At 40.6% G+C, this 15,294-nt stretch overlaps 3 protein-coding genes across 3 annotated transcripts in view; all 3 read right to left on the reverse strand.

Annotated features, from left to right (window-relative positions):
• Nucleotides 1,065-6,191, reverse strand: LOC109840879 (FT-interacting protein 1-like). The gene is given in 5 exon segments (XM_020409690.1): nt 1,065-1,545; nt 3,940-4,017; nt 4,019-5,499; nt 5,573-6,049; nt 6,136-6,191. Coding segments are annotated over 4 exon segments (2,283 nt in total). The 5' UTR covers nt 6,035-6,049; nt 6,136-6,191; the 3' UTR covers nt 1,065-1,283.
• Nucleotides 6,440-8,239, reverse strand: LOC109842461 (FT-interacting protein 1-like). Its single transcript, XM_020411336.1, has 2 exons — nt 8,007-8,239; nt 6,440-7,933 (listed from the first exon to the last, which is right to left on the reverse strand). The coding sequence occupies exons 1-2, from the start codon at nt 8,133-8,135 to the stop codon at nt 6,440-6,442; spliced, it is 1,623 nt and encodes a 540-aa protein (XP_020266925.1). The 5' UTR covers nt 8,136-8,239.
• LOC109840878 (clustered mitochondria protein-like) overlaps nt 9,147-15,294 on the reverse strand; it is a 23,948-nt gene continuing 17,800 nt past the window's right edge. The window contains exons 19-29 of the mRNA XM_020409689.1: nt 14,630-14,764; nt 14,049-14,198; nt 13,888-13,956; nt 13,420-13,578; nt 13,229-13,285; nt 13,107-13,147; nt 12,276-12,395; nt 11,865-12,174; nt 11,668-11,775; nt 10,893-10,958; nt 9,147-9,978 (exon numbers count right to left, since the gene is read on the reverse strand). Of these exons, the coding sequence (XP_020265278.1) occupies nt 9,535-9,978; nt 10,893-10,958; nt 11,668-11,775; nt 11,865-12,174; nt 12,276-12,395; nt 13,107-13,147; nt 13,229-13,285; nt 13,420-13,578; nt 13,888-13,956; nt 14,049-14,198; nt 14,630-14,764 (1,659 nt within the window). The 3' untranslated portion in view covers nt 9,147-9,534. The remainder of the gene's footprint in view (nt 9,979-10,892; nt 10,959-11,667; nt 11,776-11,864; nt 12,175-12,275; nt 12,396-13,106; nt 13,148-13,228; nt 13,286-13,419; nt 13,579-13,887; nt 13,957-14,048; nt 14,199-14,629; nt 14,765-15,294) is intronic.

Here is a 15,294-nt window from a genome sequence, read left to right on the forward strand (position 1 = left end):
TCTGGACGCAGGTAGTAATAGGTTCGTAAAAGGTGGATGCCCTTCCCCTTTGAGCTTTTATGGATGATGGAAGGGTTTTTTTTTATTCCCTGTAAAAGGCTGCGGCTGCCGGAGTCGCTGCTTTATTTTTCTCCCATCCCTTCCTTTTCTTCATGTTTTTTTTTCTCTGTCCTTGTGTGCTTGCATCAGTACTGTTCCGCACCACCTTTTTGCTTCCCCGATAAAAAAGGAATACTATTTATAGGCTCGGTTTATGGCGTATGTTGTTGTTTTAATAGTGTTAATTGTCGTTGTTGCTACTGTATTTTTTTTTTTTTTTTGAGATCGGAACAGATCGGAAATATTTTGAGGTTATGAGGATGAAACATTTTGTACGAATTTTTTTTTTTTTTTTAGCGTTGGGTTAGTTTCAGATGTTAAAACCTCAGTTTGAGAACGTGTTTGGTTGAATGTAAAAACATACGAAAGATGACGGGAAATAAGCTCTAGAAGAGGACAGAGATAATAAGTTTTCCAAAAATTTTTAATCTTCATCCATTTAGGAAGGCTAAATAGCAGTTGGACACAATATTGTTTCGCATACTTTTCACTTATATACCTCCCGCTTATATTTTGGTGGTAAGAAAATACTTTGAAGTTTATTAAACTTGTGCTTATATACCTTCACCTTTTTTTGCGGCACTTAGATACCCTATAGTTTTTACAATTGGCACTTAAATACCTTAAGTTTTTTTATTAATTGCATATTAATATCCTCAATTATACAAATATTCGATGGTATTTAAGTACAATTTTGAAACTTTAAGGTATTTAAGTGCCAAATTTAAAAACTTTAGGGCACATGAGTGCTGCTAAAAACAACTGAGGGTATATAAGTGCAAATTTAGAAAACTTTAGGGTATTTTCTTGATACCAAATACAAATTGGGGTACATTTGTGAAAAGTGGGTGAAACACTAGGGGATATGAGTGCTACTTAGCCATTTAAGAACATGGAAAAGTAAACAAATATTGGCAAAAAAAAAGTATACATTTGCTTTAAAAAAAAAAAGAATTACATTTTACTTGTACACCCATTCTTCACTATATATATTTCTATTAATAATCTGGCATGAAAATGTATGTTTTGTTATAATCTTATGACCTACGAATCAAAAACATCTGGATTGGCAACACACGAGTCAGTAGGTTCTCAACCATCACAAATTGTAATTTTTTTTTCAAATAATCTTATTTAAAAAAAAAAAACCGAAGCATGCAATCTTCCGAGTTTCCATCTCAATTTCAGAGCATGCCATCAATTTTTGACGCCAATCGCCGGAAAAAGTTTCCGGGTGTCGATGGCATCTTACTCCGAAACCTCGGATGCCTCATCTTATACAGCCCGGCTGCCATCACCACCACCGCCAATAAGCAGAAAACCACGAACAAGCAAGTTGCCCGTGGGTCCCGCCAGCTCAGCAACCCTCGGATCCGCTCCCCCTGCGTCGCCACGTCTCCGACCACCGCTTGCACCCTCCCTGCCACCGTCCTCAGCCTATCATACCTGCATTTACCAAAACTTAGCTCATGTCCAACATATATTCCAGCGGGTTTTAATTGCAGACATGCTTTTTGAATTAAAAGATATCAGCTATTTATTTAACTTTTTCTTTATTAGTGCTTTCTACTCCGGTGTACGCGGTTGATGCGCGATATAGAACAGAATGCACAGAACTAGCGTAGTCCAATTGCGAAGGAAATGAATACTACAGAGTGCTGGGTTTTTTTTCCCTAGTGTGAAGCCAATTCCGTTGGTTTTTCCTTGTGTGGGACCGTTTTTGTTGAACTTTTTTTTTCCCTCAAGAGTTGGTGCATTTATGTTGATTTTCCCACCGAATAGACGGAGGTAAGCTTTCTCCGGCGCATTTCTTTGATTGTTTTCCAAATGTGAGAGCATTTATGAAATATCCTAAAAATTTGACGCAAATCAAAAATAAAAAAGTGGTCTTTAAGATAGGGTCTTTCTGAGCACAAGGATGTTTTCTTTGGTTTTGCCTAGCGTGAGTAATTGTTGTTGATTTTTCTATAATGTTTCTAGTATTCAATGCACTTTAATTGATTTGTTCGTGGTGTGACCGTGTGAGAAAGTTTTTAAAGTGTGAGAACATTTTCCAATTTTCTAAAAATTTGACACATAAACCAAAAGCAAGGAAATTTTGAAAACCAACTCATTTCCAAACTTATCCATAAAAAACAACCTATTTGAAACTTATTTGCCAAAAGCGACTAAATTTCAGCCAACTGGCCGAAACTGGGTCGTTTTTGGTGAAAAAAAATACCAAACTTCACGGGACTTCAAGTCCCGTGAAGTTTTTTACATAACAAAACTTCACAGGACTTGAAGTCCCGTGAAGTTTGATACTTTTTTCCCCACCAAAAACGACTTAGTTTCAGCAAGTTCTGGGTTGCTTTTAAAAAATAAGTTTCAAAGATGTCTTTTTTTACAATTATTTTTAAAAATTAATTGCTTTTTAAAATTTGTCCTTATCATTTTGACATTCGAACCTACTCTATATGTGACTGCATGGGATGTAGCCACGTCGAACAAATGAAATTAGCCTATTTCCTTTTTTTGGGTGTCCAAGAAATTAGCCAAACAGAACCCTAAGAGAATAGATTCCTCTCTGTAATACAATGCAGTATCGATGAACCTATGTACGCCGCATTCACGTTAAGCTTATAACCGGTGGCAGTGGCGGATCCACAACCTCTCGTGTGGTGGTTCGAAATTAACGCTAATTTTTTTTTCAAATACTACTAAGGAAAGCATTAAAATAATAAACAAATAATAATAAAGAGAAAATAAGAGAAAGTAGAAATGTAAAGAGAAAATAAGGATTATAGGAGAAATTAGAAACATAAAAGAGCTGTAGGAGGTTTTGAACCTTTGACCTCTTTGAAGGTAAGCTAATGCTTATACCACTAGGCTACAAACTAACATATCTGAGGTGGTTCAAATGAACCACTTTGAACAAGAACAGATCCGCCACTGACCGGTGGGTACAGAGAGAGAACTCAATTACGGATTGACCCCCTCTAGCATTGCCCGGTTGTGGATAGCCCCTTAGTTCCATTGGTGCGGATAGACCCTCTATATAGTATTCGCCCAAGTACGAGTAGATATCCTCTTTTTTTTAACTCTTTTAAGAGTCAATAATTACGAATTGGGAGTTTTATCTACACCAATAGAACTACAAGGGGCCTATCCGCGGGTATAAAACTAGTTGTTTTCTCTTTTAAAAGTAATAAAAATAAAAAATAAAAAATCTCTCAAGAGTGTCTTTGCCTAATTAGAACTATAAGGGATCTATCTGCAACTGGGCGATACTGCAAGGGCAAATATTTGCAATTAGCCCACCAAAAAAGTTGTGACGCTTATGGGGTGTTTGGTTGCACAATTTTATAGAAAAGTTTTCTCAAAATGTCTGGCAATGGCAATTCTATAATTAAAATTTTTTTGTAGATTTCCGTAAACTGTGTTTGGTTCAAAAAAAATTTACAAAAATATTTTCTGTAAAGTACAAAAAAATACTAAAATTTACAGAAATCAATTTTTTCTCAAAATGGACGGAAATCACCCAAAAATCTGACACCACATTGACACTTTTCTATAAAATTAGAGTGTGGTTCAATTTCTACAAATTATAGAAAATCTTGCTATTTTCTATAAAGTTATGAGCCATTTTTTTGTTTTGAACCAAACAAGCAAAGTAAAAATAATAATAAGAAAATTGGTACTTTTTGACTTCTCAAAATTTTTCCTATAATTTTTTTAAGAAATACAAGAAAATCATATTTTGGATATTTTGGGTGGAAAACATTTCCTATAATTTGTAAAAATTGAACCAAACATCCTCTTAAAAGATCATTTTAAACTACATGTGCCAGAAATTCATACCTCATCCTCACCAATTCCGGCGACCTGCTCGTCGGATACGTATCAAACTCCTCATCAAGCTCATCCGGACTGGCCGCCTACACGTCCACCCGCCGGCCCCCGAGGCCGACCCCTATACCTCCACACTCCAATCACGACCATATACATAAACACCGTCGGCAATATCAACTCTGGGCATCTAACCAGTATGAGAAACAAAACGTGCACAAGAACAGTTGTGATCGGTTTCGACCACCTGCACACCTCCCTGAACCATCCAATCGCTCCGATCGCCCCCGACAACAGAGCCATTATTCGAAAGAAGTTCGCCTTGCTCCGCCTCAAGCTCCAAAGTTGCTCATCACCGTCTAACATATACTCAATCACTTCCTTTCTCAGTGGTGGCTCAGCCCTGCCAAGCCTCGCTGCGATGATGCCGATCGTTTGGCGTCGGAGACTGCTGATCTCGCCCATCGTGAAGGGATGCACATAGTGCATCTTCGGGAGGAGCGGCTCGCTGTAGAGATGGATCATGTTCGCATAGGATATGCATGTGAACCGCACAGATAGCTGGAGCTCGCCCATTTTGTGCACTCCTGTGGCCGCCGATGGCTGAAGAACTAATAGAGGGTAGGACTTGGTATGTACCTTACCAGACTGTAGAGTCGACAGTCGGATTCGAATCTTTCCGATTCTTGAATCTCTGCCGACTGCAGAGAGATTGCAGTTGTCGAACACTGCGATGGTGATCACTGTGCACGGGTCAAACACGTCCCAAGTGTACTGCTCATTCCAGTCTGGACTGAACGATCCGATGACTGTTCGCGTCCGAACCCATTTCTGACCGTGCCGTGCGACGCAGTAGGCATCGGTCTTGCCTCTGGCCTTCATCGGTACTAAATTCTTGGCGCCAAGAATTCCAAGTTCCAAAACTCCCACTGGTGGCTTCCACAGTTGCCGGGAGGTAGGCTGAGTATCACTTACGTAGACCATGGCTTCGTCCATGACGTGATAAGCTCCTTCGAGGCAGACCCGAAGGTGGATTCTGCTTGCGAATCTCATCTCTCTTCTAGCATCATCTTCGAATAGGCCTAGACCGAACTTCTCTAAATCGAACCATCTCGAGTGCACTATAGGTTTGTGATCGAGTCTCTTTTCAAAGACTGATAACGGGAGGGCTAGCCTCCCGAGTACTTCATCCTTCACTGGGCTGACACGGTCCTCAATGGTGAGGACTAGTTGATCCTCGAAAGGCTCAGCAGCGACAAACATGAACTCTTCATTCCATAACAGGTTGGCATTGGCCGTCAACGGGCAAAACCTGGTCTTGTGAACCTGGTTGTTGATTTGGGCCTTGACGAAGAGCTCAGGACGGTGATTCCTACTGTCCGGTCGAACATCCTGTGCTTCGATTATGTTGACACGAAGATACCAGAGCTTAGGTGATACATACACCTTCGAGCGTATGTTGAGAGCTCCTCCATTTTCGACGAATGAAGCAGAATCAGAATGCCAGGCCTCGGAAAACGCCTCATCAGCCTGTGTCCCCATCCACACTGCCAACATTATCTCCCCCCTCGCCTAAACAAGAAAAATGAGCACGATGTTCAGTTCAAATATCAATCCAACGTGCTAAAAGAGTTTACATCCTCACCTTGCCATCTCCTCGACGGTCAAGCAACCGATACCAATGAGGCGCCAATGGGCTATCAGGAGGAACCCTAGCTGGGACCTCATTGAGATCGAACACCACCCTACCGATACACTCATCTCGGCTCGCCATCTCTTTGTCCTTCAAATACACCTCCAGCGTCGAAGACTGGATGCTGTTCTTGGAGAAGGCAAACACCTGGTTCCATTCTGAGTTCGGCCTCCTGTCGAAATGCTTCGTCGTGCCTCTGTAGTTGCCAAGCCTCACCTCGACGTAGGGGTTGCAGGGTCGCCCGGTGATAGAGCTGGGCTGAAGGTTTCGGGCCTTTGCGACTCTGACATAGAGATGCTGCATTTGATGGACTAGGTCGTAGGGTGTCGTCGTGGCCCATTGATCATCGGAAGATGGGCTTATGCGCATTGGACCGTAGGGGGCAGGCTCACTCCGGCCAGCTCGGAGCTGCATCGGTTATCTGAAAGACTGAAAGGAGCTGTATTAGTAGCAAAATCTCATAACAGTCCCTTGATACCAAGACATCGACAAGTATTAAGAGTTTGAATCCTTACCTTGTGTGAGGAAGTGAAGGTTGGACCGTGGAATGATCCTCTTGTCGCTGCCACTGATAGATATCGGACAGGACATGATTCTTTAAGCTTCCACCTGCAAGAAACCTGAACCCTGATGCCGAAGCAACGTTTGGAGGACATTGACACTTTTCTATAAAATTAGAGTGTGGTTCAATTTCTACAAATTATAGAAAATCTTGCTATTTTCTATAAAGTTATGAGCCATTTTTTTGTTTTGAACCAAACAAGCAAAGTAAAAATAATAATAAGAAAATTGGTACTTTTTGACTTCTCAAAATTTTTCCTATAATTGCCGCACGTCCACCTCCGCCGGCCCCCGAGGCCGACCCCTATACCTCCACACTCCAATCACGACCATATACATAAACACCGTCGGCAATATCAACTCTGGGCATCTAACCAGTATGAGAAACAAAACGTGCACAAGAACAGTTGTGATCGGTTTCGACCACCTGCACACCTCCCTGAACCATCCAATCGCTCCGATCGCCCCCGACAACAGAGCCATTATTCGAAAGAAGTTCGCCTTGCTCCGCCTCAAGCTCCAAAGTTGCTCATCACCGTCTAACATATACTCAATCACTTCCTTTCTCAGTGGTGGCTCAGCCCTGCCAAGCCTCGCTGCGATGATGCCGATCGTTTGGCGTCGGAGACTGCTGATCTCGCCCATCGTGAAGGGATGCACATAGTGCATCTTCGGGAGGAGCGGCTCGCTGTAGAGATGGATCATGTTCGCATAGGATATGCATGTGAACCGCACAGATAGCTGGAGCTCGCCCATTTTGTGCACTCCTGTGGCCGCCGATGGCTGAAGAACTAATAGAGGGTAGGACTTGGTATGTACCTTACCAGACTGTAGAGTCGACAGTCGGATTCGAATCTTTCCGATTCTTGAATCTCTGCCGACTGCAGAGAGATTGCAGTTGTCGAACACTGCGATGGTGATCACTGTGCACGGGTCAAACACGTCCCAAGTGTACTGCTCATTCCAGTCTGGACTGAACGATCCGATGACTGTTCGCGTCCGAACCCATTTCTGACCGTGCCGTGCGACGCAGTAGGCATCGGTCTTGCCTCTGGCCTTCATCGGTACTAAATTCTTGGCGCCAAGAATTCCAAGTTCCAAAACTCCCACTGGTGGCTTCCACAGTTGCCGGGAGGTAGGCTGAGTATCACTTACGTAGACCATGGCTTCGTCCATGACGTGATAAGCTCCTTCGAGGCAGACCCGAAGGTGGATTCTGCTTGCGAATCTCATCTCTCTTCTAGCATCATCTTCGAATAGGCCTAGACCGAACTTCTCTAAATCGAACCATCTCGAGTGCACTATAGGTTTGTGATCGAGTCTCTTTTCAAAGACTGATAACGGGAGGGCTAGCCTCCCGAGTACTTCATCCTTCACTGGGCTGACACGGTCCTCAATGGTGAGGACTAGTTGATCCTCGAAAGGCTCAGCAGCGACAAACATGAACTCTTCATTCCATAACAGGTTGGCATTGGCCGTCAACGGGCAAAACCTGGTCTTGTGAACCTGGTTGTTGATTTGGGCCTTGACGAAGAGCTCAGGACGGTGATTCCTACTGTCCGGTCGAACATCCTGTGCTTCGATTATGTTGACACGAAGATACCAGAGCTTAGGTGATACATACACCTTCGAGCGTATGTTGAGAGCTCCTCCATTTTCGACGAATGAAGCAGAATCAGAATGCCAGGCCTCGGAAAACGCCTCATCAGCCTGTGTCCCCATCCACACTGCCAACATTATCTCCCCCCTCGCCTAAACAAGAAAAATGAGCACGATGTTCAGTTCAAATATCAATCCAACGTGCTAAAAGAGTTTACATCCTCACCTTGCCATCTCCTCGACGGTCAAGCAACCGATACCAATGAGGCGCCAATGGGCTATCAGGAGGAACCCTAGCTGGGACCTCATTGAGATCGAACACCACCCTACCGATACACTCATCTCGGCTCGCCATCTCTTTGTCCTTCAAATACACCTCCAGCGTCGAAGACTGGATGCTGTTCTTGGAGAAGGCAAACACCTGGTTCCATTCTGAGTTCGGCCTCCTGTCGAAATGCTTCGTCGACCCTACCGATACACTCATCTCGGCTCGCCATCTCTTTGTCCTTCAAATACACCTCCAGCGTCGAAGACTGGATGCTGTTCTTGGAGAAGGCAAACACCTGGTTCCATTCTGAGTTCGGCCTCCTGTCGAAATGCTTCGTCGTGCCTCTGTAGTTGCCAAGCCTCACCTCGACGTAGGGGTTGCAGGGTCGCCCGGTGATAGAGCTGGGCTGAAGGTTTCGGGCCTTTGCGACTCTGACATAGAGATGCTGCATTTGATGGACTAGGTCGTAGGGTGTCGTCGTGGCCCATTGATCATCGGAAGATGGGCTTATGCGCATTGGACCGTAGGGGGCAGGCTCACTCCGGCCAGCTCGGAGCTGCATCGGTTATCTGAAAGACTGAAAGGAGCTGTATTAGTAGCAAAATCTCATAACAGTCCCTTGATACCAAGACATCGACAAGTATTAAGAGTTTGAATCCTTACCTTGTGTGAGGAAGTGAAGGTTGGACCGTGGAATGATCCTCTTGTCGCTGCCACTGATAGATATCGGACAGGACATGATTCTTTAAGCTTCCACCTGCAAGAAACCTGAACCCTGATGCCGAAGCAACGTTTGGAGGAAGCTCAGGAAGAGGAAGAAAGGAATAGTTACTGCTCTGATATACCACGTGGAAGTCTAGCTTTTGCTTCCCATGGAAGCATGAAGAAGAGCATGAGAACCTTCATTTTGTTTCTATCCCTTTCTTATTTGAAGAGCAATATGCTCAAAAGGCATGGGAACACAAGTTCGCATGAAAGAATTAAGGAAAATAAAGGTGAAGAGATCTTCATGATCGGAAAACAGACAGACAGGCTACAGTCGTAGAGTATTTCAACTTTCAGCAGGCATTCAGTTCAAATAAATCACAACACAAAACACAAACACAAATCTTTCAGCTTTTATTCCAGGTTGAATGGAGAGAATTTGTTTGTAACTAATTTTCAGCTACATAAGAACTGCTCAGGTGAGCTCTCCCTAACCCTTACATATTGAACAGTCTCTGCCATGATTTTAAATTAGGTATACATACTAAAACAGAAGCACAAGAAATGCAATAAAAATCCAGAGAAAAGTAGTTTGTGAGCAGCCATTTATTAATCAATTTATGGACTGAAGATCAAGATGGTTTTAAACGAGCTCTCTGCTACAAGCTCTCTGCTATAGCGGCACCAAAATTCCAACCACTTCGAGCCATCGAGTCAAAAGTTTGATGACTAAACGTGATTCATATGTTAAAAGGTTCCCTCATATCCTGCGAAGTCTTCACTAAACATTCTTTGGCCCTTTTTTCTGCTTCTTGGATTCAAGAGAAGCCAACCCAGATCCCAAGCCAACAGGAGCTCGTTCTTCAGCAGATCCATTTGTGCCCTTGTCATCTATAACAGCACCATTCGATGCAAGGCTCTCACTAGAGTCTTTAGTTTCAGTTGATTGAGAAGCTTCAGTAGCAGTAGAGGTATTATTGATAATGTTAAGGAGTTGCGTAAGTGGCAAACATTGGACGGGAGCAACATTTTGACGGACAAGGAGGCCTCTAGCAGCTGCTTTCTTCCGAACTTCTGCAGCAGCCTTAGCAGCCCTTTCATCTCGTCCTCGAGAAATACTCTCTCCAATTAGGGCAGCATTAAGAGATTTGTTCAATGATGAAGAAGTGGCATTTGCAGACCCCGCGTTTGTGGCTTGTAGTGCTTGTACTAGGTTAGGATGAGCCTGACAAAAGGATGGAAAGAAAATGAATCATTTGACGCCAAGCTGGATAAATCTCAGAATTTTAAGTTCTAGGGAAGTATAGAAAGTCATACTGTTAGAACTTTTCTCTTCCAAATAAAAGACTGGGGATAGTATCTATAATCTATCTAGCAGAGAGAATAATGGCCATCAGTTATCATAGGAAACTTGCCACTTTTGCCTGAAAGCCAAATGCATTTAATCTCTCGTTTCTCCATTCTGTGTGCTGTGTACATGCACATGTTTTATGCTAACAGATTCCTTATTAAAAAATATATATATATCTGCAACCATATATCCAATTTAAAGCCGGAAAACTACAAGATCTTTGGTATATCTATGTGGAGATTCATATGGACCTGTAGAGCATCCAAGAAAAATGTGACTTATTGCCAAGGAAGAAGTCTCCTCCAATGTCAGACTTTATCGTGACCGTGTGCTTGAGTGCACCAATATGCAAAATCAAAACACTTAGTTTTTATATTTGACATAAATTTTTAATATTGAAACAGCCTTGTTGATTAAACAGAAGAAACACATCAATGTTGTTATTTAATGAATTTAGTGACCACATAACTGTCTTAACATTAAAATTTGATTAGCAAAAAGAAATTACAAGTGGATTAGTTCTAATTACTTATATTAAGTGTATATCCATTGTCTTTACATTTGTGTATTCATCACTTTTTTAGAAACTTTAAAACCAGAGTTCTAAAAGACATTCTGATGTTTCAACAATTAAGTATGGAAGCTCTCTAGTCGCATCACCGGAGATCAGCTAGAGAAGTCAGAAACCACTGTTCTTCAGCAACTTACTGGAAAATATTTGCACTGAGTTCAAGAAGCATCAAGTTCATTCCACAAATATAATGATGAAAAGAACAAAATGTATATACCTTCAAAATATCAACAGCTTTTTGGGCAGAACTCAATGACTGTCCTTTCTGCTTCTGTGCATTAACCTGCCAGAAAAAGAATCGCACATCACTGGGCCATAAAAGCCTATTTGAACTCCTCTGGTGACCCAAATCTAAAGTTTTGAACACTAATTTTCATGTTCATTAGAAGTGGTTGGCATCTGACATATACTTACCATCTATCGTACATATAGTTACCATCTATCCTTGTACGACATGAACAAACTAAAATCTAAAGGAAAATGGTGCATTTCTTAGAAGCCAAGGTATTGCATCAGAAGACAGTAGCAATAGCTGAAAAATCACATATTCATCCAGAGATATACAAAAATAAGTCTGCATGGCATGCGGGCTAGCAGAAATCTCATTTCAATGTCCAATGGGTACCAGTAAAAATTGTCTTAATTAGGTAAAGGTGTCATCAAACATAATCCATTAAGCTAGCTGTCTTTAAGTCAAACATTCTCAAAAATTCGCACAACATTTGAGCTTTTGCGGACACTTTAAGCTTCTTACCTAATTTTCCTGAGTCACGTTCCAGCAAAAAGATATAATTAATTGCATAGGATTTTCTGACCACCTATCCACAAGTAAATCCATACTTTTTTTTGGCTTCCATTCAAATATTTCAAGATGATGTTTCCTCAATTTTATCATTGATTGAACAATATTATGTTCAGAAAGTTCTAGTGAAAAACCCGCCATAAGTTTGAGAATTCAACATACTGGAGAAATAGAAGGAAATGTAGACTACCTGCATCTCGCGCACTTTGAAAGTATTTATCCAATTCGCTGATTCCCGCGTCCGTGAGTCTTCCTCCCCAAGTTGTCTAGAAAGTATATCATAAGTTTTTTTCTCATGCTGAAATAGAAAAACAACAAATTGTTACCGCATAATGAAACCAACAAAAAAAGGCAAAAATCATGTGCCGAAGAACCAAGATACATAACCTGAAGAGAGAGCTTGTATGCTCCCATACAGTTGAATGCAATCGCAAGAGCATGGTAACAAACGGCAGTTTGAATATGCTCAGGACCAAGAAGACGCTCATTCTTCTTCAAGGCTTCTTGCAAATATCTCAGTGCGGTATCCATTTTCCCAAAATCCTGGTACATCATTGCAATGTTTATGAAAGTTGCTGCAACATCAGGATGGTCAGGACCAGATGACAGGCTCAACAACAACAATGTTCGGGACATATGACGAAGAGCCAGTTCTGTTTGAGTAAGGCCATGGTAGAACAGAGCCATGTTCGTGTAACTGAAATCAACAAAAATCAAGGAACAGATAGTTTCAAACAAATAAAATAAATAAAACTATCAAACAATATCAAAGTAAAATGACCAAGGATAAGGCTGTACCTGTGGGCTGTATCAGGGTGATCAAGTCCAAGGCAACGCTCATTTATGATAAGCTCTTTATGTTGCTGTACAATGGCTCCAGTCAGGTCGCCTGCATGATATAAGACCATAGCTAGATACCTGAAAGTTGAGATGTATGCACCATCAAGTTTGAACATGTGATATAGAGAGAGAAAATTTGTTTCTGGTATGCACGACAGAAAAGGAGGGTTAAAAAAATTCAAATCTTAACTTTTTGGTGGATGATTACATAGAGGAACAGATATGAATAAGCTCAAGTAATGAAAACTAATCAAATTCTTTTTGAGGTGAAAAAATTGGGGAACCTCTGTATTAGTGCTAAATGAAAATTTAGAAGCCCTTCATAAGTTTTTAAAAATATGGTTTGCAATCAAGATCGTCATGTCCCCATCAACAATGCATGATGAACATGCAAAGTTGCCAATCGGTAAAGGTAAATACTAAACAGTAGAAAATTCTAAGAAAATATGGACCACAGTGCCCGCAGCCAGCTTGAATCACATAACCAATTCAAGAAATGGCCCTACAGGACAAATCCCCTCGTATCTGGATTTCCCTCCATTCATAGGCACCTCAGGAAAAAAATATTAAACATCCAAATTTCACAAATTAGGAGTTATTTCAGCGTTGTATTCATTTACGAAAATAATAGGAAAACAAATTCATGAAACACAACTTGGCAAGAACATATCATAGAACAGACAGTTTTTAGTTTTCTTAAACACATTCATTGTTCATAACACGAGCTTCTGTGTAACATGATGGCTTCAGATTTATAAAATAGGTCTAAGAAAACAATGTATTAATTACCGGCAACAAGTAGCGACCTCTCGATGCATTGGACCTGTTACCTGCATTAAATTTCTTCAAACTTTTAGGAACTTTGACGGTGTAGTTACAAAATATAGAGGTGAGGAAACAGCATTGCTTACTTGTTGAAGAATGGCAAATGCTTCAGAGAAGAGGGTGTAGGCTTCATTCAACATTCCCTATAAAAAAAGGAGCATCTTAAACCATGACATTCATAACAAGATTCGCAACACTAGATACAAACTGAAAACCTGCAGAATGATAATATAGCAGAATAATTGGCAACGCATCTTATTTACTGAAACTAGTATACCTCAGCCAGCCGACTTTTTCCTGCTTCCATGAGATCCCTTGCTTCAGAACAAGATGGAGCTGAATGTTTTACAACAGGCTGCAGGTTTAGGATATCTGAAGTTTGAAACGGTAATGCGGAAGCAAGATCATATTTCCGTGATGCAATTGTTATGCCTACCTGTTGGGAGCCAGGAAAGTTGAGGTACATGACATTTGAAATGTCAGTCTGGACTATAAACATGATGCTTGTCAAATAAAGTAGTTTAATTCTGAATTTATCACAATTTTAAGCTGCCTCCAGTATCAAGTGTAAAACATGTGACTAGAGCTAAACAAGACTATAAAAAAACTACAAACAAATGTTGAAAGATTTTTTTTAATGGACATTGAAGTATAATTTAAAAAAGACACAGAAGCTAATTTGTGAACAAGTAACTGTTTGGAGAAAAGTTTTATTTGCATTATGCAATACGAAAAAGGTCCAGACCTTTTGGCATAGATTTCTGACAACGGAGATCTTGTTTACTTGTGACTTTGCATCATCAGGCAAAACAAACTACATTCAAAGAAGAAATATTAGAACACTATTATATATAAAATCTATCAGGGGTGGATTTTCCTCAGGGGCTGCAACCGGGTTCAACATACCTGGTATTTGACTTTGGCAAATTCCTCAATGTGTGACCAGATTTCTTCAGAAGTCAAACACATGTATTCAGATTGATTTGTCCTACATCCATTACTCCACTTAATTTTCCCTTTATTTGACTTACGTGAAGATGGAAAGTTTGAATGGTCCTGTCAAATCAAAAGCAATAATCAAGTATTTTACCTTCACTTCTAATTATGCTCACTATTACGGATATTCAACATAGTTCTTCGCCTTCTTTTTCCACAAAATATAAGGAAAAGAAATTGGATAGCAAACAGAGAGATACGAAGAGAGAGAGAGAAACATTGGATTCAAAGAACATTTAACATTTCAAGTTACCATAAAAAAAGCCTCATCAAAATAGTTAATTCTAGTGTATGGAGGCAAGTTTATCTATAAAGTCTACATCCCTCTTACGTATATGTATTAAAAGTATGGATAACCATTTATACAAAGAACAAGCATCCTAAAGGACCCAAACGATAAAAATGTCATAAGCAAACACAGATGCAAGGAGGCATATAGAAATACACTAGAAGCTGAATTAAAAGATGCAGGGTTTCAGTTTTTTTGATACCTTCTTTTGGGGTTTTTGTTGCAAATTGTCAGCGATACTTTTCTCACTAGCAGGTAACACATTCCCAATAAAACAATTGAAGAAATGTGAGATTGCTGGTCCAAGATCATGATCTTGGGAATCCCTGAGTGTGTCCTGGCCAATCATGAAAAAGTCGTGAGACATGATGAAGTGCATTATAGTAAAAAAGTATAACTGATTCTCCAGAAATACATTCACATGGCTGTTATTTCTCAGTAAATTAAGATCTTCGCAGGGTTATATCCTCAAACTAAATAATCAAATTTCCATTGAAGACACTAGCACCAGGTTATGACTACTAATTACTCATGCTCAATCGAAATATGGACTGTTAAAGTCTGTAACCATTACTCCAAAACTCCGAAGTTGTAGTCAGGATTCTGGGATATATTTTTACATTCTAGCGTGCCCCCACAAGTTGAGCGCCCTTTTTATGGGTTGAAACATGGACTCACACAGTAGTGCCAATTTTTAAAAAATCCGCTTTAAATTCGTGGTCAATGGGATTTGAACATGGATTGCTCCTATACCATATTGAAGTCTCTAATCATAACACCAAAAGTCCAAAGTTGTGGTGAGGGTTGAGGGATATATATATATATATATATATATATATATATATATATATATATATATATATATAT

This window comes from Asparagus officinalis, chromosome 5 (genome assembly GCF_001876935.1).
Source record: "Asparagus officinalis chromosome 5, Aspof.V1, whole genome shotgun sequence".
Classification (NCBI taxonomy): Eukaryota; Viridiplantae; Streptophyta; class Magnoliopsida; order Asparagales; family Asparagaceae; genus Asparagus; species Asparagus officinalis.